We start from the raw sequence: 24,271 nt of genomic DNA on the forward strand, positions 1-24,271 counted from the left end.
CTCATGCTTTACTATAGCAATTTTCATAATCTAACAGTACCAACATAACAAAGGAATGCCATCTTTCAGCACCTTTCACCCTTAAAATAGGCTGTGGTGATACAACACATTCTTAGCCTTTTCGACTCTCCTGGCACATTACATATTTTTTCTTTGTTTAGAATGCACTCTTTCACCTGTGCGCTTCATTTTCTTGATGTCACATTCTCCAGAATGGCTTCCCTGGTTCTCAAAAATGTTAGTTGCCCTATATGATGCAATAACATTTTGGCTTTGTATTTTTCAGTTGGTATAAAAGTTACCAATTTGCTAGATCTCTAAACTGTAAGCTACTTGGAAGCAGGGTCTGTATCTTGTCCACCTGTCTTTCTCAACCCCCTAAAACATTGCCTGATAATAAATATTTACTAAAAGACTAAAGGTATGAATGAAATCATCTTGTGATGTCTATTGCTTTCCATTGTGTACACCATAGATAATTTTTAAAAACACATTTCTTTTTAGATATTTTGTTCAACCAGTTGCAATGCTTTCTTTGTGGCAAAATTCTGCCCCGGTGTTAATGATAGCTTAATGCTATGAAGTACGTTATATGCAAATGTGTATCCCCAAACAAATACACGCTTTTATTTTGTGCCCTGAGGTTATATTCTTCAAAGCAAGTTTTTCTTGAACAAAATGTTTGGAGGTAAAAAGCCCAGGCTAAAATCTGGTAGGACACTAGCCATTTTTATGTAAAAGAAGAAATGAAAACAAAAAGATCTTACCTACTGCGAACTAGACAATTTGTCAGAGAAGAATACTGATATTCCAGACTGTCTATAAAATGCTGGTGAGAGAAGAGATGGAAATATTTGAACCTGATGAGAATTTGATGATCCCTAGTCTACCCCGTAAATGCTGAGCTTTCCAATCTTCCATTTATTTTGTGATTTTCCACAAAGGGTCATTAAAACACTGAGAGAATAGCTCAATAGGAAGTCCACCTCGAAAAAAGTATTTTTCTCTCCATGATGAAAATAAAGGGGGGGTGGGGGGCTTCCTGAATTAAATTCTCAACAGGTAAGAATAAAAAAAATTAACTGAATTTTCATCAGTATCACAGAAGAATGTTCATTTACCCTTGCATAACTAGAAGGTTCCTCAGGCATGCTCATTATTTAGCAACTGGCATTTACTGTACATATGGTCCATTAATAAACGATGACACATCATTTGGTTTCAGAAGTCCTCTCTGGATAATATCTAACTACATTAATTAGTTGAGTGAAGAGCCTACACTCATTTAACTCAAGCCTCTTTGGTGAGTTCGGCCCACGGTTGGAGAGAACTTCCCCCACCCTGCAGTCCTGGCTTCCCCACACACTTTTCCCTCCTCTCCCTGCGAGGCGGGACCCGGCTTGCCTGCACCGCCTTGTGGATTGGCAGCTCACCGGGGCTGGTCGGCGCGTGCGCACTGGCCTCCCGCGGCCGGTGGACCATGGAGGCCCCAAGGCTCTTCGCCCTGGAGGGGCACTTCCAATCGGTTCCCTTGACGCAAGGGGGCGTTTTGAAGCTGTGGCTGTGCGAGTCCTGGGTACTGCTTCTGGCTTCCGTTTTGAGCGCGGAATTTTTGCCACACGAAGAGGACGTAGATTTTATCAATGAGTACGTGAACCTCCACAATGATCTCCGAGGCAACGTCATGCCCCGAGGGGCTAACTTGCGCTTCATGGTGAGGCCCTGAGGCGGTTGCCCGAACCTCCAGCAACCCTTGTCACGACGCACCCCCTAGCCTCATAAAGCCTGGGCCACTGCTCTGAGGCTCAAGGATCGCGTGGAGACGCGCTTTTAGTTTGGGTTTAAAAATAATGTGCCACTGTCACATATTTATTACCAAGATTTTGCACAGGGCTGGGACTAGGATGAGTGGAGGCACACATCTGAGCTGCAAAATTTAGGACGTCTTCAGTTCGAGAAAATGATAGTTTAATTTTTTTTTTAATTTAAAAAATCAGTGCAAAAATATTGACGAAAATATCAATTTAAACAACAGGACTTTTGGTCTTGAATTAGGGGGCAGTGAGTGAAGCACTCTCGATCAAGATGATGCAAGTGAAAATTCAGATCCTGTTTTTATTTAAAATTTTGATTTTTCCATCAGGAATGTTTTTACACTAATTTTGCCTTTTTAAAATATTATTTACCTTGATTATTGAGTTTTTTGTATCCACCCTAAATTTTGCTCCCGAGGGAGTGTCTCAGTAACCTCGCCCTAATCCAGCCCTGAATTTGCATTGTCTCACAACGTTGTTTGTATTTCTTTTCCATTGACACCTCCACCCCCTCATTTCTTTTTAACATCTCATCAGCTCCTCCCTTGTTGCTATGGGGTCGTTGCGATTGTCATTAAAAATGACTACAAAATTAATTAGGTAAATAATTTTTTTATCAGGCAGTTAGCTTCCAATTTACATTATAAATGATATTACAAGGACTATCTCCCTAGACAAAAGACTTTTCTTCCTTCTGGTTTAGTTCCTTAGGACAAATTCCAAAAATGGGATAAATAAATTAAGGATGTAATATTTTTAATTTACATGATGTATGACGATTGCTGTTCTAGAGGGTTGTGCCAGATTAATTAAATAGCAGCAGTACATAAATGTTCTGTTTTCACCACATCCCCACTAGTTTGGGCATTCTTAATCACTTGCTAAACATAATTATAAACCGGTACTTCATTTAATGTTAATTTTTAAATGCTATTTTGATTGGTCCTATTTTAGTTCTTTCTTGTTCATTTTCTTTTCCTTTGGTTTTGTCAGTGTGTTCCTCTTCTGTTTATATATTTTCTCCTACAAACATTAGGATTTAGTACTGTTTGCTGAAGATAGTTTTTTTCCAAGATAATTTTTGGCTTTTGAACTTAATCATAGAATTTGGGGATATTTGAAGTTTTAGTTATATTCCCCCCTTTCTCATTTATTCCAAGTTTGAAGAGTAGCCTCCCTTCTGATAATTAATAAACACACAATACTTTATCATAAAACTTCTTAAAGCTTATGTATTTCTAATCTGTAAATATCATCTTTCAAACATAAAGAAAAATATAGAAAATATAGCAGACACATATGTACCTGATATATAGATATGTATATATAGATATGTAGATATCTATTATCTTATTATATAAATATTTTAAAAGGAATATTATATTGGGTACAGTTAAAAGCTGGGGACTTATCAAAAAACATTTGAAGAAACAACAATGGCAGGGTGACATTTAGACTATAAATACTGAGAGTTTGTGAGGACTATCCAAGAGTTTCAGTCTGGGCAAGGCCACTCTGCTGACCTAAATGGCTCTTTGATGACCTTTGGGGCATTAGCTCCTACTACTCTTGTACTAGCAGTGGCCAAAACTGTACGGTGGCGCCATGAGAAATCAACTTGCCCATCGACACCAGTGCCGTGATTCTCTAGCAATGAGCTCTACCAACAAATGACTTTTTCATTTTTTTGTTGACAGCTGGACATCAGCTCTAAAACTCTCTCTCCCAAGTACTAACTGGTAAAAGGTACACCTCAACTAAATTTGGACTTTATTCCCTTCATCTCCCCTTGCCTGGAACAATAGTGTAATTAAACTATCATTGATTTGGAGTATGTTATTTTTTATTAGCTTATTAAAATACACTATAATTCCCACAGTGAACCTGTGTTCAATAATATACTGGCAAAACAAACTCAGTCTCTGAACATAATTTTGCCACCCAAACAAAACAGCATGGAGAGTCCTCAAAATATTAAAAGTAGAACTGCTGTATGATCCAGCAATTCCACTTCTGGGTATATATCCAAAGGAAATGGAAACAGGATCTCAGAGAGACATCTGCACTCCCATGTTCATTCCAACATTATTTACAATAGCCAAGATATGTAAACAACCTAAGTATCCATGGATGAATGGATAAAGAAGTGAGATATATATATATATTCAGGATACTATTCGGCCCTAAGAAGGAAATCCTACTATTTGCAACAACTTGGACCTATAAGTCATTATGTTAAGTGAAATACAGGGAAAGACAAAAGCTACATGGCATTACTTACATGTGTAATCTAAAAAAAAAAAAAAAAAAAATACTCATAGAAACAGAATACAAAAGTAGTTTCCAGGATCTAGGGGCGAGGAAAATAGGAAGAAATTGGTAAAAGGGTAGTGATCGTAGTTAATAATTTTTTTAAAAGAAGAAAATTTATAACTTCATATAATTTTTATATAATTTTTTTAAAAGAAGAAAATTTAGTCTCTGAAAATACAACTGTAATTTTAAGGTTGAGCAAAGGAATTTGTATTATAACTTTTGCACACCGTCATGGGAAGCAATGAAGTAAAATACTTATGAACTGGAGCTGAGAGTTAGACTTCCTGGGTTTAAATTCAGGCTCCACAATTTACTGACTGTAAGTGGCTATATGAAATCTACTTAACTTGCTTGTGTTTTTGTTAACTTTTTTTGAGGAACAGAAAAAAATAATAATGCATACCTCATAAGGTTATTTTGAACATTAAGTGAAATAATGCATAAATTAATAGAATGACTGATACATAGTAGCATGTGGTATATAAATAATATGCAAAATAAAGCAGTAGAAGGATGTTCCATGAAATGTTTGCAAATAAGAACCAATCTAGTGGAATTGGTAACATTATATGCTGTCTATACTATGGAATACTAGGTAGAAATTGCAAAAATTATGAAGATCTAGTTGTGCTAATATGGAATAATCTAAGTGAAAACTGCAAGTTGCAGATCAATACTATTGTGTATATATGATTACAAAAGTGCAAGGGAAAAAAATCACAAAATACCCATTTAAAACATCCATTTGTATCTTATGTGTGAATGTGTGTATATATAGATGGAAAAATGTTTACATAGCAATTTTTAAACAATGATTACCTTTGTGGGGGAGTAATTGGAAGGTATTCTAAAAGCCTGATTTTTTTATTTTCTGTAACATATTTTCTATATTGTGTATACTGGGGAAATTGCTGGCTACCTACAGCCTGCTGCAATGACTGGTTTGGAGTATAGGCTGCAGGTGTACCTGTGGAGAAGCGGACTCCTGTGGACTATATATATATAAATCTATGAAATTAACTAAAAACTCAAGGAAATCTTAGTATTCGTTTTCAGAAATGTTTACTTTCAGGGACACTGTAACATATGTACTTAGCATTTTGGTTTTACAGCTATTTTGTTGATTTTTTCAATGTGCGTTTTTGTTCTTGTTCTTAACTAAACAATGAAATTAATGAGCCTCTAAATAATGATAAAAGTATACATTTCTGGATAGTTCCAGATAGCTAGTCAGGGAGCAGCATGTTGTGAATTTTTATCACATTTCTGGGAACATCCATAAAACTTTACATGTGCCTCCTTTATAACATTTACTAACTACCACTATGTGTTAAAATTTTATATATGTATATATTTTACATATATACTTATATACATACATATATAATATCCCAGGTTGTTATCCTAACAATAAGCAACTAGGGAACAAAATTTATGCCTGACTTCATATTTTATTTCTCACAATACAATAGTTTGCATAAAATCAGTGCTTGATAAATAGTTCTTAGATAATTATTTTAAATGATTATATTATTATATATAAAAGGCATGAGATTAAAAATATATATTCTAAAGATACCACATGAGTATTATACAGTCTGAATAGACTACATTTAATAGTATTATAATCACTTGCATTATCTAACAATCTGATTTTTTAACTACAGATATATGCATAGTCCCTGGCCTCAGAAAATAGTTTCATTTATGATTATCTCAAATAAATTTTTCTCATAGAAATGTCACAAACAAGACCCAGAAGCACAAAGTTAGAATTGTTTTTCTTAAATCTATCTATGAAAACTCGAGGAAAATAATTTAGAGCACAAAGAAACCTCATTATTATGATTTTGTTTTCTTTGCTTTTTGCATTTTTTTACAGACTTGGGATGTAGCTTTGTCACGGACTGCAAGAGCCTGGGGAAAAAAATGTGTGTGGGAGCATAATATTCATTTAGAAGACCTAAAAATGGCCCATCCTAAATTTAATGGTATTGGTGAAAATATGTGGGTCGGCCCTGAAAATGAATTTACTCCAAGTGTTGCTATCAGAAGTTGGTATGCAGAGAGGAAAAAGTACATTTTTGAAAATAACAGTTGCTCTGGTGACTGTTCTCATTATTTACAGGTATCTAATCTCTATATTATTAATTTAATGGACTCATTAATTGCTTTACTACTAAGTTTTTATTGATTGTTTCAATTTTATAAACTCAAATGGTAAAATTATTCTAAAAAGTCAAAATTTTTATCAGTCCTAGATCATCAAATATCTATAATTCCATCTCTTATGTGAACTATACGATTAAAACATTCCTTTAAATACAGGAAATTAATCTCCATATCCAAAGATGAAAGGTGATTTTCTGAAAATAATTCATACAGGAAAAGGAAGTGAGAAACCAGCAAATAAAAATTGTTTTTTAAATCATTGACTATAAACATAAGTAAAAATCTTGATTTTTTTGCACAGATCAATAAGCATACTAAAACATTTAAAATGCAAATTAATAGTATTTCCCTGTCTCATGTCTAACAATCTACCTTTACACTATATGCTCCAAGAATACTGAACCACTTGTTACTTCCTGTACTTACATTTATTATTTCACACATCGCATTATTTTATAATCATCGGTATAAGATACTACACTAAAGGAAGGGACCTTGTCTTCTCATCTGTATATTCTCTACACAACAATATGACATTTAGGTCTTCAATAAATATTTGTATCAGGAATCAAGAAATTATTGAATGAACTTACATACTGATTTAAAATATTATTTTTTCAATCAGACGCTATGTTTTATGTAAAATTTAAAATTTCGGAACTTTTTCATGTTGAACTCATTCATGTCTTTGTTTCATCAAATGAGTTATGTTTCAAAAAAGTTTGATCTTTCTTCTGGAAAGTAATAGTGGTTCTTCACTGTCTTATTCATGTCAAAGCTAGACTTAATATGACTTCAGTACTCTCAGTAAACCAAGTCTACTCCTTGACCTACTCCTCTGCATTTCTTACTCCGTAATTCTAGTATTCAGACATTTTTGTTTCCTATGTTTGACCTAACTCTGTTGCAGACTTTCTCTTCTCTATCTTCTCAATGCATCACTCCTTACGAATCAATTTTTAAAACCACTAAGGCTTGATATAAAGAGAAAAGAAAACCGAAATGGTTCCCCTATACCCCAGAGAGGTTAACAACAAAACAAGTACTTTTCTGTAACTTGAAAGCATAGAAATATTAAAGCCATACAGAGAATTTCTGGGAATGTTACTGGTGCTTAGTCCGTGGATCAGTCCTTGGATCGCCCATGAAAGATTTGCGTGGAGGTCCATCGCTAGAAGAAAGACAGCAGGCAGAGAGTAGCAAACAGAAGAGATTTTATTAAGTAAAGCAAGCAAAGTTCACTTAGAAAATCCAAACAGGCAGCTTGATTGGAGTGCACTGAGAAATTGAGAGTCCGAGTTTATATAGGCCATAGGATATTTTTTCTTTCTTTCTTTTTTCTTTTCTTTTCTTTCCTTTTTTTTTTTTTTTGTCCCTCCTACCTCAAATGACAGGACTTTCCTGCTCCTCCCGTACACCCTCCTACACCAAGCCTGGACATGTGTGGTGTGGGCCGGTAGGTGGGAAGTCATAAGCCGGCACCGTGGGGACGTTTTGAGGGTAGGCGCATGTTCATTTAACTAATTTTGCCCACACCAGTTGAGGCCCCCAGAGTAAGATCATATAATGGTCATATGCAGTTGAATGACCGATGGGGAGCGTGGCGAGGGGGGAGGGGACGTAGCGGGGAGGAACAAGGAAGGCACCAGGAGCCACCAGATATCTAGCCTGTCCATCTAGTTTGGATATATGTTTCACTACAATATCCTTTTGCATACATTCTGCCTACCAGACTTGCAGCCCTCCTTAACCCTTTATTGTCTCTCTCCCCCTGGCTCATATTTACCTATCTACCTACCCTGTCAAAAATATCTTTAATTATGCTCATATTTTCACTCCAATTTAAGATGTGCTTTTGCTTCTATAAAAATTGAGCTCTTTTATTCATTTTTTTAATTGAAAGGCCCAAACTCCAATCTTATAATGAAATTTCTTCAACAAGGGAAGAGAAATGCTAACAGCATTCAATTACTTATCTCTACTCATGCTGTGCTTTTCCTTTCCTTCCATAAACTTAAGTCTCTCTTTTTCTCCCTTCTGTTCACAACTTTCATTTTCCCCAACCTTTTCTCCTCTCTTTCCAAAAAACTTCCTGTATGCCAATAACCTAGAACTCTCAGATTCAACAAGAGTTTGAAAACCGATTCAGCAGGTGGGCCTTCCTTTGGCTCTAAAGCATTATTCTGGATCAGCTTTTCTTGAACTCTTTATCTACAGTATTGGTAGAACCTATTAAAGTTTCCTGTAAATACAGTGTTGGAAATGCTTCCCTAAACCCACGACAATTCTCTACCTGCATCCAAATGAAGAGTAGTTCATGTTTTGTCAATCGTTTAAAGGTTTTATGTGCATTGAAGATACTATTGTTTATAATAAGGCAGAGTAAATGTTTAGAATTAAATTTCATGTTTTCATTGAAATTTTTGTTTTAGCTTGTTTGGGACAGGTCTCACAAAGTTGGTTGTGCTGTTACCCCATGTTCAAAAATTGGATATATTAAACATGCAGCACTTTTTATATGCAACTATGCACCAGGGTAAGTTACTTCAAATTTTAAGAAGAATATAAAATTAAATTGGGAATTTTTCAAGGTTAAGTTTTCCTCATTTTCAATATATTCTTATAAATGTCTGTGAATTATAAAATAATTGAATATAAGATAGTAAAGACTTCATATTGAAATATTTTCAATTCCATATTGAAATAAGTCATAATTTGGGCATATTGATATTATGTACAGACTAGCCACGAATTACTTCCTACAGGAATTTTAAATTTGGTATTATTTCAAAATATCTGGACTAATTAGCATAGGCTTTAAATTATTTTCCAAAATAGTTTATTCTCATATTAGTAATAAAAGTCTAAAGAAAATAAGGTTAGATGTGTTGAAATGTTTGTTATATGAATTATTTCAGGAGTACATCAGTTTTGTAACATAAAGGACACTTTTAATTGACTAGTCTTTGGAGGTACATTATTACTTGAGGCTAATCTCATACATATAAGAAATGTTCAAAAATTTAGCTTGTTTGGGACAGGTCTCACAAATATAAGAAATCAGAATATCTCAGCGATGGAAGAGTACTTTAAAAGTTCTAGTCAAGCTATCCGTAAGTTTGAATTCTTTCTTACTTATCATGTGATTATTTACCCTATATCTGAATACCTTCCTATGACAGGAAATAACTACCTTCCAAAATATCCTCCATCTCTAGAGAAGTCTGTTGGAAAGTCTCAAGTTTTCTTACAGGTCAATATGATACTGTAAGTAATTATTATTAAAATGTCCTACTAAGCAAGAAAATATCCTAATCAGTATGTCAAGGCAACGGTAGAAATTGACTATATGCTAGTAGTATTGAGAAGGAATTTCTGCTAAATAAAATGCTTCTGAGACTAAAACAAAAAGAAAAAAAAGACATTGCTTACTGATTGTATTCCCCCAGATAGGGAAAACAACAGAACAGTGATACGTCAGAGTAGACCCAGAAAGCCCCTTCCTGATGGAAAGCTCTACTGACTTTGAATACAGACATGCGAAACAAGTCTGGAATGTAGTCATTGCAAAACTCTTTAGATCTTCTTTTATTCCTAAAGACCGGAAGCGTTGGGATAATATCTATTACATGTAGAAACTTTTGAAAGTTAACTACTAATTAGTATTGAAAATTCAGAGAAGTAGGCACTGGTGGTGGAGAAGGAAAAGGTTCCTCTGGGGCAGTAGTCCATATATGCACTCAGCAGCTATGTACAAGGCTCTGATCTATCTATAACAAGACCAAAAAAGGCTGACCATATTTAGTTTATAGTCTTGGAAGGGAGACAAACGATGAGTAAGTGAACACATAAATAAATAATATTTAATTAGAAAATAAAATATACCATAAAAATAAAGGAAGATAAGCAAACAGAATAACTAGTATGGCATATAAATAGGGTAGTTACAAAAAGAGGTAGCATTTGAGCTGAAAGTCAAATAAAAAGAAGATAGCTTAAGAATAATTCAGGTAGAAATAAGAGCATGCATAAAACCCCTGATCTTGAAATGAGTTTAAAATATTTGAGAAATTATTAACTGTGATTAGAGGTAGGAGCTGAGGTAGAGAGTCTTGTGACTGTTATATCAAATAGAATACCATAGGCCATATTAAGAATTTTGGAATTATTCTAAGTAATGGAAAGCCATTAGAAAGTCTTAAGCAAGTGAGTGACATGATCTCATCTATGTTTTGAAAAGAACTCTCGAAAAAAAATTACTCTTGCTACTGTGTCAGGAATGAATATAGGGGAACAAAAGTGCAAAGAAGAAGCGAGCGCAATTAGGAGATTGTTTCTATAGTGTAAGCTACAGACTGTGGTATCTTAGATTAGAGTTTTAGCATGTGGATTGGTTTTCTATTGTTGAATAATAAATTTCTGCAAGCTTAGTGACTTAAAACAGCACCCATTTATTTTCAAACAGTTCTGTAGTTTATAAGTCCAGGTGCAGTGTGGCTGGATTCTCTGCTCAGTGTCTCAAAGGCCAAAATCAACATGTTGATTGGGTTCGTATCTGGGGGCTCTGAGGGAGATTCTCCTTCCAAGCTTGTTCAGGTTGTTAGCAGAATTCAACTTAATGTGGTTATAGGACTCGAGTTTTCATTTCCTTGCTGGCTCTCAGCCAGGGGTTGCTCTCAGTTTCTTGACACTGTCCACATTCCTTGACACATGGCTCCCACCATCTTCAAATCGGAAAATGTACATCAGATCCTTCTCATGCTTCAAACCTCTGACTCCTCTTCTGTGATCGGTTAGAGAAAACTCTCTGCTTTAAAGTGCCCACCTGAATAGTTTCTCTATTTTAAGGTCAGCTGTGCCATATGACATAACTTAATCATAGAAGTAAAGCGCATTATATTTACTGTTCTAGGAATTACACAAGGCATGTATACCAGAGGTGGGAAAGCTTATGGTCCGTATTAGAATTCTGCCTACCATAACATAGAAATTGTGAGGAAGGGTCGGTTTCCAGATATATTATGAAAGCAGAGCTAATAATACCGGTGGATGGATTTGACTTTAGGGATAAGTGGAATAGCATAATCAGGAATGACACCCATGTCTTTAGTTTGAACAACTGGGTAAATGATGATACCATTAACTCAGGGAAGATCAAAAGATGTGTTTTATGTTTGAACACATTAGCTAGAAATATAAATATGGGAAATGTGAATTAATCTTGAAAAGAAACTAGCTATATGGAGGTCTGGGGTAAGTTTCCAGGTAGAGGTTATAGAGGGTGTAGAGGCCCCAAGGTAGAAATGAGTCACAGTCATGAATGAGATCACCTTATGAGAGAGCGAGTATGGAAACTTAATTTAAGAACGAGTCTTAGAGCACTACAATATTTCAACTTCAGGCAAAGGAGCTAGCAAAGGAGCTAGCAAAGGAGAAAGAAGAAGGACTAACAAGATAAGAAGGAAACCCAAACAATGCCAGTAAGAATACTTGGAAGCCAAGTAAAGTGGTTAACTTCATGAGATGCTCCTGAAAGAATTTAAAAAAAAAAAAATGAGGAAGGAGAGATGACAATTCCATTTGATAAGGCGAAGGTATTTGGTGACCTTCATAACAGTAGTGAATTTAGGAGTATCCCATGACTATGGTGATAAGACAAAGCTACTTCTAGTTGTTAGGATTACTCTTCTTTCCACCCACCTGTCCCATAGGCCTTTTTGTCTTGAAATATCTATCGACAATGTTTCCTTTGATACAAATATTGACAATTCTACCTGTGAAGGATCTAGGTTGGAATATATATTAGTCAATTTAGTCCACGTTTTATTTTATATATACTCAAAATAGGCAATCATAGCTATTTTTTTTAAGAATAGTTGGTAGAAAAATAAATCCATCAAAGTATTATGAAATACTGAGTAGAAATGAAAATAATAGAGACAAATTAAAAACAAGAATGTATACTGGGCTGACCGGTGACCGCCCCACCCCAAAAGGTATATCCAGGTCCTAATACACAGAACTTGTGAAAATTAACTTACATGAGAGTGAATATTGCCTTACATGGCAAAAGACTTGATTAAGATGAGGATCTTGAGCGGAAGAATTTATCCTGGATTATTTGGCTGGGCCTTAAATCCAAGCACATGTATCCTCCTATATAATAGGCTGACCGGTGACCGCCCCACCCCAAAAGATATATCCAGGTCCTAATACACAGAACTTGTGAAAATTAACTTACATGAGAGTGAATATTGCCTTACATGGCAAAAGACTTTATTAAGATGAGGATCTTGAGCGGAAGAATTTATCCTGGATTATTTGGCTGGGCCTTAAATCCAAGCACATGTATCCTCCTAAGACAGAGGGGCGGGGAGATTCATCACTAGACACATAGAAGAGGAGGAGGCAATGTGACCATGGAGAAAGAGGTTGGAGTGATATATATCTACAAACCAAGGAACTCCTGAAGCCACCAGAAACTGGAAGAGCCAAAATATTTCCCCCCTGAGCCTTTGGAGGAAGTATAATTCTGCCAACACTTTGATTTGAACTTCAGGCCTCTAAAACGGAGAATAAAATTTTGTTGTTTTAAACCACCCAGTTTGTAGTAATTTGTTAAAGTAGTCACAAGAAACTAATATAGAATGGAAGAATAAAACAGATTTGCCCATAGAGAAATATGAGTCAATGACGACCTTGAAAAATTTTCTCAGAATACAAAGATGGAGAATAGAAATCAAAATATATGTGAAAAAAGAAAGGAAATACTTAGGACAGATAAATCTAAAAATTGGTGCTTCTAAAGAACAGAAAAGAATAAATGGAACAGAAATAATGATCAAAGAAATGTTTCTAATCTATAAAGATATTCATATAAAGATTAAGATAGCTTATAATGTATCAGAAAAAGCAAACTGAAACAATATTTATGTGTATAATATTTTAGTGATTATTTTTCAGTTTCAAAGATGAAAAGGATGGCACACATAGGGCAACTTGATTGCTCTCATGCAAAATAAACCTCAAAGATGAAGATTCATACATTTCTAAGCGAAATAAAACAATAAAATAAAATGATATTGATTAGATTAGCCTTAAACTCCTTAATATGACTTAAAATGTATATTTGAGGGAAAAGAGCCCATAGGATTGAGGAAAATCACTTGAATCTAAGCCTGTACCCTTAGAAAAAATAAATTTTAATGTCCAAAAGTGTTTAGTAAAGAAATTTTCTTTATTTGATAGTTAAAGAAATACAGTCTGGCAGGTGGTGCTATTTTCTTTACTTCATGAAAAGACAGCTAAAATACATCTTCCAGCCTCCCTAGAAATTTGGTAGGGCCATGTGACTGAGCTTTGGCTAAGGAATATAGGCCACTTCCAGGCCTGGCCTTTAAAAACTTCTTACATGATCCTTCACACTCGATCTTCTTCATCTGCTGGCTAGATACAGAGGTTCTGATGGAGAATTCAGATGTCCTAAAGGGTGATAGAACCATAAGGTGACATGAGTCAGTGCCCCAGAGTGACTGCATAGAGAAAAACTCTTCTCTACCACTGCCGACACCCAAGTACTATGACATGAATTCTGCCTACTACAGCATGGAAATGGCAAGGAAAGGTCAGATTCAAAATATAGTTTGAAGATGGAGCTAATAAGACCTGCCAATAGTTTTCACTTTAGGAGTGAATGGAATAATCAAGGATAATGCCTATGTCTTTAGTCTGAGCAGCTGAATGAATGATGATTCCATTAAATCAGATAAAAAGGACTTATAGAGGAGCAGAACTTGAGGGGGAAGATCAAGTGTTCTGTTTCAAACACATGAGATGGAAAAATAAATGTGGGAAATGTAAGTGAATCATGTGAAAGAGCTAGTCGGATGAAGTTCTAGGATAGATTTCTAAATAGTAGTGGGAACTGCACGTATAAAGACCCTGGAGCAGAACTGAATTCCCTGAGTGAAATTACCTTGTGAGAAAGTTAAGTATGGAAAGACTGAAAAGAAGATTCCTAAAGACTAAGCCCTACATCACTAAAATATTTCAACTTCAAGCAAAGTAGTATAAAGAGAAACTAGTGAGATAAGAAGGAATGAATTGTGCTGGCAGATTTTTAAAATAACATTTACACTTATTTTCTCATCTATCTCTCTTTAGTGTATATGGGGTTGCTTTCTTTTCATGCTTTCCTGCATACATAATAATTTGTGTTTCAACAATATATCATGTTGTAATCATTCGGACATTTTGAATAGCAGTTTAAATACATAAAATGCAAACAACTCATTTAAAGTGATGACAATATTAAGAGCTGTGACAAATTCACAGATGCACGTTGACAATCATATCACATTCACTGCCTGGCCAACTGTGATTTTAAGACACCATCAATGTTAAGATGTATCTCGATTTCAGAGATGTTAAAATATGACAAGGTATGTATCTTAAAATCATAAAACATAGTATATAACTGAAAGAAAAGATTTACAAAACAACATATACCCTTATTGTGTACAATAAAATAAAAACATGTTATGCCAAACAACACTTTATTCATAGTTAAGTACAATATTCTAATCTATCTTGTATGTTAAAATGTTGGTTATGAAGCACTAAATCTGATTTCACAAACTATTAATGGCTCATATCTTGCAGATGGAAAAAATAATTCCAATTTAAAATACTCTATATAAATGTTTGACAATGAAGAGAAGGAATGGGGTAGATGTGTGAAGTTGAATGAAAGCAAGTTTTTATCTTTGGTTGTTAATGCATTTTTATAAGCTAAAGAAAGCCATTAATAAATAGAGAATGTTAGAATATATTAGAACATATAAGGGTTGAGGGGAGAATTGAAAGAGCAAGTTCTATCTGGAAAAAGCCAGGAGGAGAGAATTATAAGAAGAGAAAACAGAGAGATTCTTAATAGTGAATATTTTTCTTTCATTCTTGTTTAATAGGGCTCATAAGGGTTTAATCTATTTTATTGATCTTTCAAAACAAAAGATTTGTGGATTTATTAACCTTTTCTCATTTCTTTGTTTTCTATTTCATTATTTTGAGACATTCAATCTTCCAAGTATTTTTTACAGAGAGGAGCTGTTACTTGTTCTGTTTTTCTTAAGATATACAGCATTCCTTTATCTTTAATCCTATTAAATATTGAAGATAATTACAGTTATATATTTTCCTCCAATTATAATTTTTGCTGGACCTTAAGATCTCATATGATACAGCCTCTTTATTGTTGCTCTCTGTTGATTATAATTTTAGTTCACTTAAAATATATATTTAACACTGAATGTATTCATGATAGAAAATTCAAAGGTACCAAGGTAAATTCACTCTGTATTTTTTACATGCACAAAATATATCTTTTAAGATAAAATATTGGGAAAAGGAAATATCAGTGTTTATTGATGTTAAGGTGTCTGGTATTTAGGACCAGATCCCAAAGAGGAGAGGGCTGCAAAGAAGGACCCCAAAAAGCATATGCAAAAATTTTCTGTGAGTCCTTGGCCAACTCTTAAACTACCATATCAAGGCAAGATTCTGTAAGGATTAGATAGGAACAGTTGCACAGAGATTTCAGAAACTGCGCAATGCTGAGAAAACAGAGTTGCTGTTTGGGTCAAGCCAAAATACAGAGATGTTGGTGAACAGCCTGGGGACTTACTAAGCAGAAGATAAAAATCCAGAGATTATGTATACATTTGACTATATAAAAATTTAAAACTAATTTATGCCTAAAGAAATATCATAGATAAAGCCAAAGAAAAAAATAATATACTGAAAATATATATTTGTGGAATATATGGCAGAGCTAGTCATCTTAATTTACAAAAAAAAAAAAATTCATTAAAAACAAAAAGAAAGAGTAATGACCCAGGACAATAATGTGCAGAAGTTATGAAGAGGCTATTTTGAAATAACAGGTGTAAATAACAGCATTTGTATTAAGTAATGAGAGACAGGAAATCGTCAAGAAAGATTCTCAGACTTATGACGCAGATGTGAAAATATTGCCATTAACTGCAATGCAGAACACTGAGCCTTGGGGGAGGGAAGATGCTGAGTTCCATTTTAGACATAATGAATTTGAGTTGGCAGTCAGATATTCACTTTGAGATATTTAGTAAGCAAGTGGTTATATGGATCAGAAGCTCATGAGTGAGACATGGCATAGAACGAATATTTGGAGTGCCAGGATACATATGGTAATTGAAATCATGGGAGTAGATGGCATTGTCTGTGAGAGAGTACAGAGCGAGACGAGAAGAAGGCCTCTGAAATATCAGCCAACATTTAAAGGCAGTTAGAGGAAGATAAAATGAGAAGGAGGTACCTAAGAAGAGTGTCCAGACAGGAGAAAAAAACAAGGAGCAAATGGTATCATTGGAGGCACGGGGGAAAGAATGTTTTCAGAAGGAAGATGTAGTCTAAAATTTCAAATTCTAAGCAGTTAAGCAAAATAAGAACTTAAAAATATCAGATTTAAAAAGAAGTTCATTGATAAACACAGGAAGAGCCATTTCTGTGGAGCAGAGGAAATTGGTGCAAGGCTGGAATGAATCAAGAACTGTTTGATGTTGTCTTTATTTGTTTGTTTGTTTGTTTGTTTGTTTACTTACTTATCTTAAATGGGAATGGTATGAGTATATTTAAATATTGACACAAATGATCTAAAATAGAATAAAAACAATTCTTTATAAAGAATAAAGATAGCATATGTGTAAAGATAAATGTCCTGAGAAGGTGGAAGTGTATAAAAGAGATTAGCCTTAGGAGGAAAGAGAAGCAGTTCTTTAGCTGTATTAGAAAAGAAAGAAAGAGGTCTTAAATGGGAATGATGTGAGTATATTTAAATATTGACACAAATGATCTAAAATAGAATAAAAACAATTCTTTATAAAGAATAAAGATTGCGTATGTGTAAAGATAAATGTCCTAAGAAGGTGGAAGTGTATAAAAGAGATTAGCCTTAGGAGGAAAGAGAAGCAGTTCTTTAGCTGTATTAGAAAAGAAAGAAAGAGGGAATAGGTATATTTGTCATATTTAGTGACAAAAAATTTCTCAAGTTCCAATCTAAAGGCTATTATGTTTCTCTGTGAATTAAGACAGATCATGTTCTGACAATAAAGGGGAAGGCAGTGAAGCTAGAATTTTAAGGATTGGGAAGGTTTGAAGTAATATGTAAAATGAAAGAGGAAGTTTACTAGGGAAATATAGAAAGATTCTCTATCTACTTGAATGATTTTTCTCCAGCAGTACCAAGCAGCCTTGGGACAGACATGGAGCACACAGACAGTTAAGCTGCCTTCATGTTTCCTTCATATGGATATAAAGGATAATAGTGCAAGGGAGTTTCAGGGTTTTTGCTGAATATGCAAATATGAGAACATGCAAAGACCTAAGTTGGATAGAGAAGAGACAAAAGGATGGAGAAGGAGAACTTAAGAGATAAAATAAACTTGCAGTACCCATGAAATTAATGAACAAGTAAATGAGCAAGCAACCTGGGAGGACAGGAGTTGACAGATAGTGAGTGCAATATGTGATTTTGTGAGTTCAGAGGTTTTAGAGGATAACAAGATCCAGAGTCTGGCTACAAAAATGACAATTAGAGAGTGTTGGGAAGTTTTGTAATGGTGAAGATATTCAGTAACAGACCAAGTTATTGGACAAATCATCCACAAGCATATTGTAATCAGCTAGGTCCTAAAATGTAGGACAATGGCATAATTTTGACTAAAAGGGAGATTGTGAGCCAGGTGCCAAAATGAATAAGGAGGCATGATCAGAAGAAAGATGATAGCATGGAGAGCATTAGAGGATGGCACAGCAAAATAATACCAGTCTCTAAAGAGCTTCATCAGTGTTTAATTGTAGTCCTTAGTCTTTTAGGTCCAAGATGTGGAAATGAAGGAGATGTGACCGAGTTTTATAGAAAGTGATATAAAGTAATGTAGCTCTAAGATGTGGAAATGAAGGAGATGTGACCAACTGAGTTTTATAGAAAGTGATATAAAGTAATGTAGCTTTGCACATATAAGGATAATTTAAGGCAGAAAATAACAGGATTCATGCTTTCCTTGACCTTGAATAGTCTAGGAAGTAGTCATGGAATTTTGGCAGAGACAAATATATTGGATGTATCGGAAGGAGAGCCAGATAAGATCTCTAAAAGATAACCTTCCTTTCTGCTTATTGCATTGTATTTTTCTCTAGCTTATTGGGATCGATTCTTTAAATCTTCTTGGGAAACTCATAGATTTCCAGATGTGAATCAGAAGCCAGCATTGTGGTATTGCTCGATGATATATGGAAGTAACGAAAGTGAAAGGAGTTATTGTAGGTAGTGTAGTTATTCTGGCTAAATAAGATGAAAAGATCAACATCTGTCTGCTTTCGCCATTTTCTATGGACAATGTATAGACTATGTGAGTCTGCATGTAAACTTTGAAGAGAGGAATCTGTCTACAAATTATAATTAAATGTTGGGAAGTTTCGTGATGAAGTGCAGGCAATGAAAGTTTCCATCACCACCAGAATGTGTTCCCATTCTGGAACAGTATAGATCTATTATAAAATTTGAATAATAGTCTTTTAATGGACTTTGGGTTGGACATGGGTGTAGTAACCCATTATGCTATCCAAGTAACATGTTCTTATCAAGGTAGGGCCTGGACACATGTCCTATAGGTGGCAATATACTGAAAGTATGGCCAGATATGAGTCTCAGAAAAGTTCCAGGGACCTCTATGCCTAATTTTGGTTTTTACAGCTTCCAAAACACACTGAGTAAATAAGCAATCCTGTTTGAATTAGCAAGATTCATGACCCTCCTCTCACTCAAAAGTATTTTTTCCCTACCTATCTCCCCTATCTTTCTTATCCTAGGTCTTTTATATAAACCTCCCAATTCATATCTACCTTTGGGCCTCTTTTCCTTACTTAGCTTTGGGCAATTGATGTAATAATTTCTCACTTCTCCTCTATGCTCTGTCCAATGGATTAAACCAACTTTGTAAAATTCCATTAAACTTATTTGCTTGTTTATATATTTATGTATTTCTCATGTAGACCTCAAAGTAATTCATGCAGCTGGGTCTTTGGAACAATAGGCATTTCAAGATTTTATAAACTCTTGAGAAATTAATATATTATTTCTACAGAGCTTTTTATATATTCGTGCCAACCAGAAAGCAATTAATTATAAAACATTCTATAACATCCAATTTTAAAGGAAAATTTCACTACAAAGTAAGATGAAAGAAGCTTTAAAACTCACTCATATTTAAATTACAATACTTTGTTTCAATGACATGGAAATTTCTTTCAGAAAAGACTGTTTTCTGGGAGAAAAAAGAAAGGGAAGATAGCATCTCCTATTTAAGTATTTCCTTGAGTCCTTTTCTTTAATTAAATCACCTTTATAACTAAAAATTAGTAACTATATTATTTAAATAACATAATATTTGAGACTTGTTCTAACTAAATGTTTTCTGCTTTTTTGTAGAGCAGCTCTGACGAGAAGGCCTTATAAACCAGGAGCAGTTTGTAGTCAATGTAGCAGATATGACAGATGCACAGATTTTCTATGCAGTAAGATAAAGAAAATAACTTTAACATGAAAAAAATCCATAATGTGTAGGGACCACAAGAAAAATGAAGTGCCAACCACTAGATTTTTCATTGTCATGTTAATATTGTTCCTTTGATCAGAATGGTTATTATATTAGCAAAGGAAGGTTGAAACTACTGCCTTCAGATTTTTCTAAACTACACAGCCTTTTCTTCCTTCTCTTACCTCTAAGGTTGTTCCTAAGGATATAGCAGAATGACTGAAAGAAGGAATGAGAACTAATACATATATATACCTTGAAAATTCTTCATGGTTAATTCCTGAAATAACCCGAGAATAATTCGAGAATGACTGCTCCAAAAAATAGAATATTCCAACATATTTATAATGAGAAAAGAAGTGCATTAACAAATGTTTAATAGACTTTTTTTTTTTAGTTTCTTTCCCCCAAAATATTCTAAAGATAAAAGTAGAATATATGTTTGATTAAACTTTTAGTTTTTATCGAACGTAAGAGTATATTATTCAAAAGTATAACTTTGGAATATATGTGATGCTTAGTGGAATGTGATAGGGATAAATTCCGACAGTAAGGGGCATATTATGCATTTGTGCCACTGCTACAATGAATTCACCCTAACACCTCTGCCCTTGGCTCACTTGAATCAAGATATGAAGCCTTGCTCTTCTTCTTCCCCTTTTCTTTCTCTTTCTCAAAAATTCAGTCCTTAAGGCCATTAGGTTGGTCAGAACAAGATAGGAATCCACACAGAGGGCAGCCAGGTGTGACATGTTAGAGCCTAAGCAGGATGACAAGGAATCCATACACAGGACGGTGGCCATGGGGAGACAACCTAAGCAGGACGAGGATGCTGTCCACATGGGAATCTGGTCTTATGTGGGAAGTTAGAGCCCTCATGGAATGAATCAGTGTCCACACATGAGGTCAGGCTTAGGTATCAGAGACAGATCAGGATGAAGGAATGTCCGTGCAGGGGTGATTCAGTATGTGGTGTTTGAGCCAAGCAAGGTGAAGAGAGCGTCATCACGGGGTTGGAGAGAGAGGCCTGGCATGGAGTATAAGAGTCGGAGCAGGTGAGGAAGGCATCCATGGAAAGATGGTATGACACCGGTTGTTGAAGCTCAAGCATAATGAGAAGATTCACATAGGGGTGGCCTTGCCAGAGGTATTAAAACCTAAGCAGGTAGAAGGGTATCCATGTTTAGGGGCAACCTCGCATGAGTGTTGGAGTCCAAAGTAGGTGAGGAAGGCTTTGATGTGGGGGTGGTGGCCTGGCATGGGAGGGGTCAGAACCCTTCTACAGTAAGGAGCAAATCACACACTAGAGCAGTCCAGAGTTGGGTTTCAGAGTCTGAGCAGGGTGGAAGGGGCCCAATTGAAGAATCAGATTATAGATTGCCAGATTAAATTCAGAATGCCCAGTTAAATGTGAATTTCAGATAAATGAAAAATGTTTTTAGTAAAAGTATATCCCTAAAAAAGTATCTGTTGTTTTTAAAATTCAAATTTAACTGGGCATCCTGTTTTTATTTGCTAAATCTGACATTATCAGCCTGGTGTAGAGTATCAAAGCCTAAGCAGAATGAGGAGGGGACCAGGTAGGGGAGAGAGCAGAGGCAGTGATGGGAGATTGGAGGCATCCTGGGGGATTTATTAAATGAGTAAATAGATTATGGATAATGGGAGCCAGTTTTCTTACTGTCAGAGAATGGAGTGCAAATGGAGTGTAAAGAAGGAAAACACGCATGAATCTTGTGATAAATCAGAATTAGAGGTATTAGAACTTGAGGATTTTAATAAATATAAACATAGATGTAAATATTTATGTACATACATATGTATATTCCCTAGCTCTGAGGTGGACTTGAAGCAGTGGGCCCTTCACCCCAAAAGCAGTGAGCACAACTAGTGCACAATCTTGGTTTCTAAATTGTAGTGCACTAAAAGGAACTGAGACTCATTGGAGAAAGGTTGGACTCCAGGGCCGGAGCAGGGAAAATGCAGGATCAACCCAGAATATCTTTTTATACCTGAAAGCAAGGAAATTCTCAAAGAGTGATGGGACATGTAACAAAAAGGACACACAAGGACACAAAAGCCATCGTAAAGGGTTCTCACTGGTCAAATCTGAGACAGTTTGAGCATGGAAATAAGGATAATAATAATCAATTATAACTCATTGGATAAAACAGGAAACTATAATTCATATTCATATAAATTAATAAATGAATAAATTAATTCATATAAATTAATAAATGAATAAATTTGGTGAGGAACAGTATGTTTACTTAGTTCCAAAATAACTCCCAATAAAAATACTTAATTACTAAGGGTAATTAGTAATTAGTTACTAAGATTAACTTCACAGTGGAGAAACTTGGCAGAAACCATCCTAATAAAGTGATATAAGTGAGCATCATCGGCAATGGGAAAATCAAAACCAAAACCCGTACCACCTGAGAGGATGCAGTGAGAAGAGCAAAGCTTCGTTTCTGTGGCATTCCTACCAAAGATGTGTAACCTAACCTAATCCCAGGGAAGCATCAAATAAATCCAAACTGCAGATTTGTTTTGAAAAGATAAGGATTTGTCTGCAAAATATCTGGCTTGTTATCTTCAATAATGTCGAGATTATGAATGTCAAATAAGGAATGAAGAATTGTCCCAGACTGAAGAAAATAAAGAGACACGAAAGCTACATGTAATATACAATCCTGAACATGATTCTTTTGCTGTAGAGGACACCATTAGCACAATTGGCAAAAATTGAATGAGGTCTAAAGATTAGATGGTAGTAATGTAACAATGTTAATTTTTGATTTCGATGGCTATATTATGATCATATAGAAGAATATCCTTGTTTGTAGGAAATACTAAATACTCCGGATGATGAAGTATCAGATGATGAAGGTTTTTGTTGTAGTCCAGGGGAGAGAAGAGTCTCCTATTGGAGTATTTGTAAGAGAAATAGGATGAGACTAATTAGTATTTATGAAGCAAAATTAGCAAGTTTTGAAGACTAATTTGATATGGCGGTGAGAAAAATAGTCCAATATAAATATCAGGTTTGAGGTTTGGTGACTAATGGTGTGATTTATTGAGATACGAATTGTACAAACAGAAGAAGCAATGGAAAATAGATTATGAGTTCAGTTTTGATCATTATTAGTTTTAAACAGCTGTTTAAAAACTGAGTAGGTAAGACTAGTAAGCTGATCAGGGCTGTATTTCAGAATCATTAGCATATTGATAAGACTAAAAATATAAAAAAGAACTCACTGAAGTACAACTTATAGAGAAGAATAGTAAATACTAAGAATGGAATCCTAGGGAGGAAAAAATGAAAAATACTGAAAGAGAATGGGGGAAACAGTAGGAGAGAAACAGAAGTCTCCCCTAGTGTGCTCACTGAGCTGGCAACATGGAGATCTTTAGGGACCTTAGAGGGGTTTCAGAGGAATAGTAGGGTGACAACCGGATTTCAGGAATTGAAAGTGAGTGGAAAGTGAAGAAGTAAAAATATCTAGGGTAATATCACTGTCAAGAAGCTTGGTTGAGGAATTTCAGTTTAAAGTGGCATCGTACCAGTAGGTTCAAACAAAGCTTCTCCAAATTTTTCATTAAAATTCCAATAAAGACTCTTTCATTTAGCTGATCAGAAAATATTTATTTAGTAGTAACTATGTGCCAGACATTGCATCATGCAGTAGGGGTGAAATGATAAAGAGATAGACATACTTCCTGTCCTCATTGAACTTACAGTCTAACTAGTAAGATAGGCATTTAAAATAAGAAAAATATTATCGAAGATCAAACTATCATTTTTAAATTTTATTTATATAAAATTCTGTGAATTTTAACATATGTATATATTCTAGTTATCACCACTGCAATCAGGATACAGAGCAATTCCATCATGCCAATATTAATAATAAAATAATAATAATAACAATTCCCTTGTGTACCCTTTATAGTCTCACAATCCTCCTGCCCCTATTTCTGGCAACCTCCAAGCTGTTTTGTCTTTTTGAGAGTGTCAATAAATGGAATCATACAGTTCGTAACCTTTGAAGACTGGCATCTTTCACTCAGCAAGATCCTTTGAGATTCATCCAAGTTATTGTATATATTAATAGTCCATTGTTTCTTTGCTGAGTAGTATTCAATTACATACATGCACCACAGTTTGTTGATCCATTCACTCATTGAAGGACATTTGGGTTGTTTCAAGTTTTTGGCAATTATGAAGAGAGCTGCTATAAATATTTGTGTAACGGTTTTAGTGTAGATATGTTTTTATTTCTCTAGGATAAATATCCAGAAGTGAGATTGCTGAATCATGTGGTAACTATGTAT

General features: G+C 34.9%; 1 protein-coding gene across 1 annotated transcript in view; it reads left to right on the forward strand.

Annotated features, from left to right (window-relative positions):
* The first annotated feature begins 1,441 nt into the window (after positions 1-1,441).
* Positions 1,442-24,271, forward strand: part of GLIPR1L2 (GLIPR1 like 2) — a 28,287-nt gene continuing 5,457 nt past the window's right edge. The window contains exons 1-4 of the mRNA XM_006923933.1: positions 1,442-1,714; positions 6,013-6,258; positions 8,735-8,838; positions 19,828-19,913. Coding sequence (XP_006923995.1) covers positions 1,481-1,714; positions 6,013-6,258; positions 8,735-8,838; positions 19,828-19,913 — 670 coding nt within the window. The 5' untranslated portion in view covers positions 1,442-1,480. The remainder of the gene's footprint in view (positions 1,715-6,012; positions 6,259-8,734; positions 8,839-19,827; positions 19,914-24,271) is intronic.

This window comes from Pteropus alecto, unplaced genomic scaffold (assembly GCF_000325575.1).
Source record: "Pteropus alecto unplaced genomic scaffold, ASM32557v1 scaffold76, whole genome shotgun sequence".
Taxonomy (NCBI): Eukaryota; Metazoa; Chordata; class Mammalia; order Chiroptera; family Pteropodidae; genus Pteropus; species Pteropus alecto.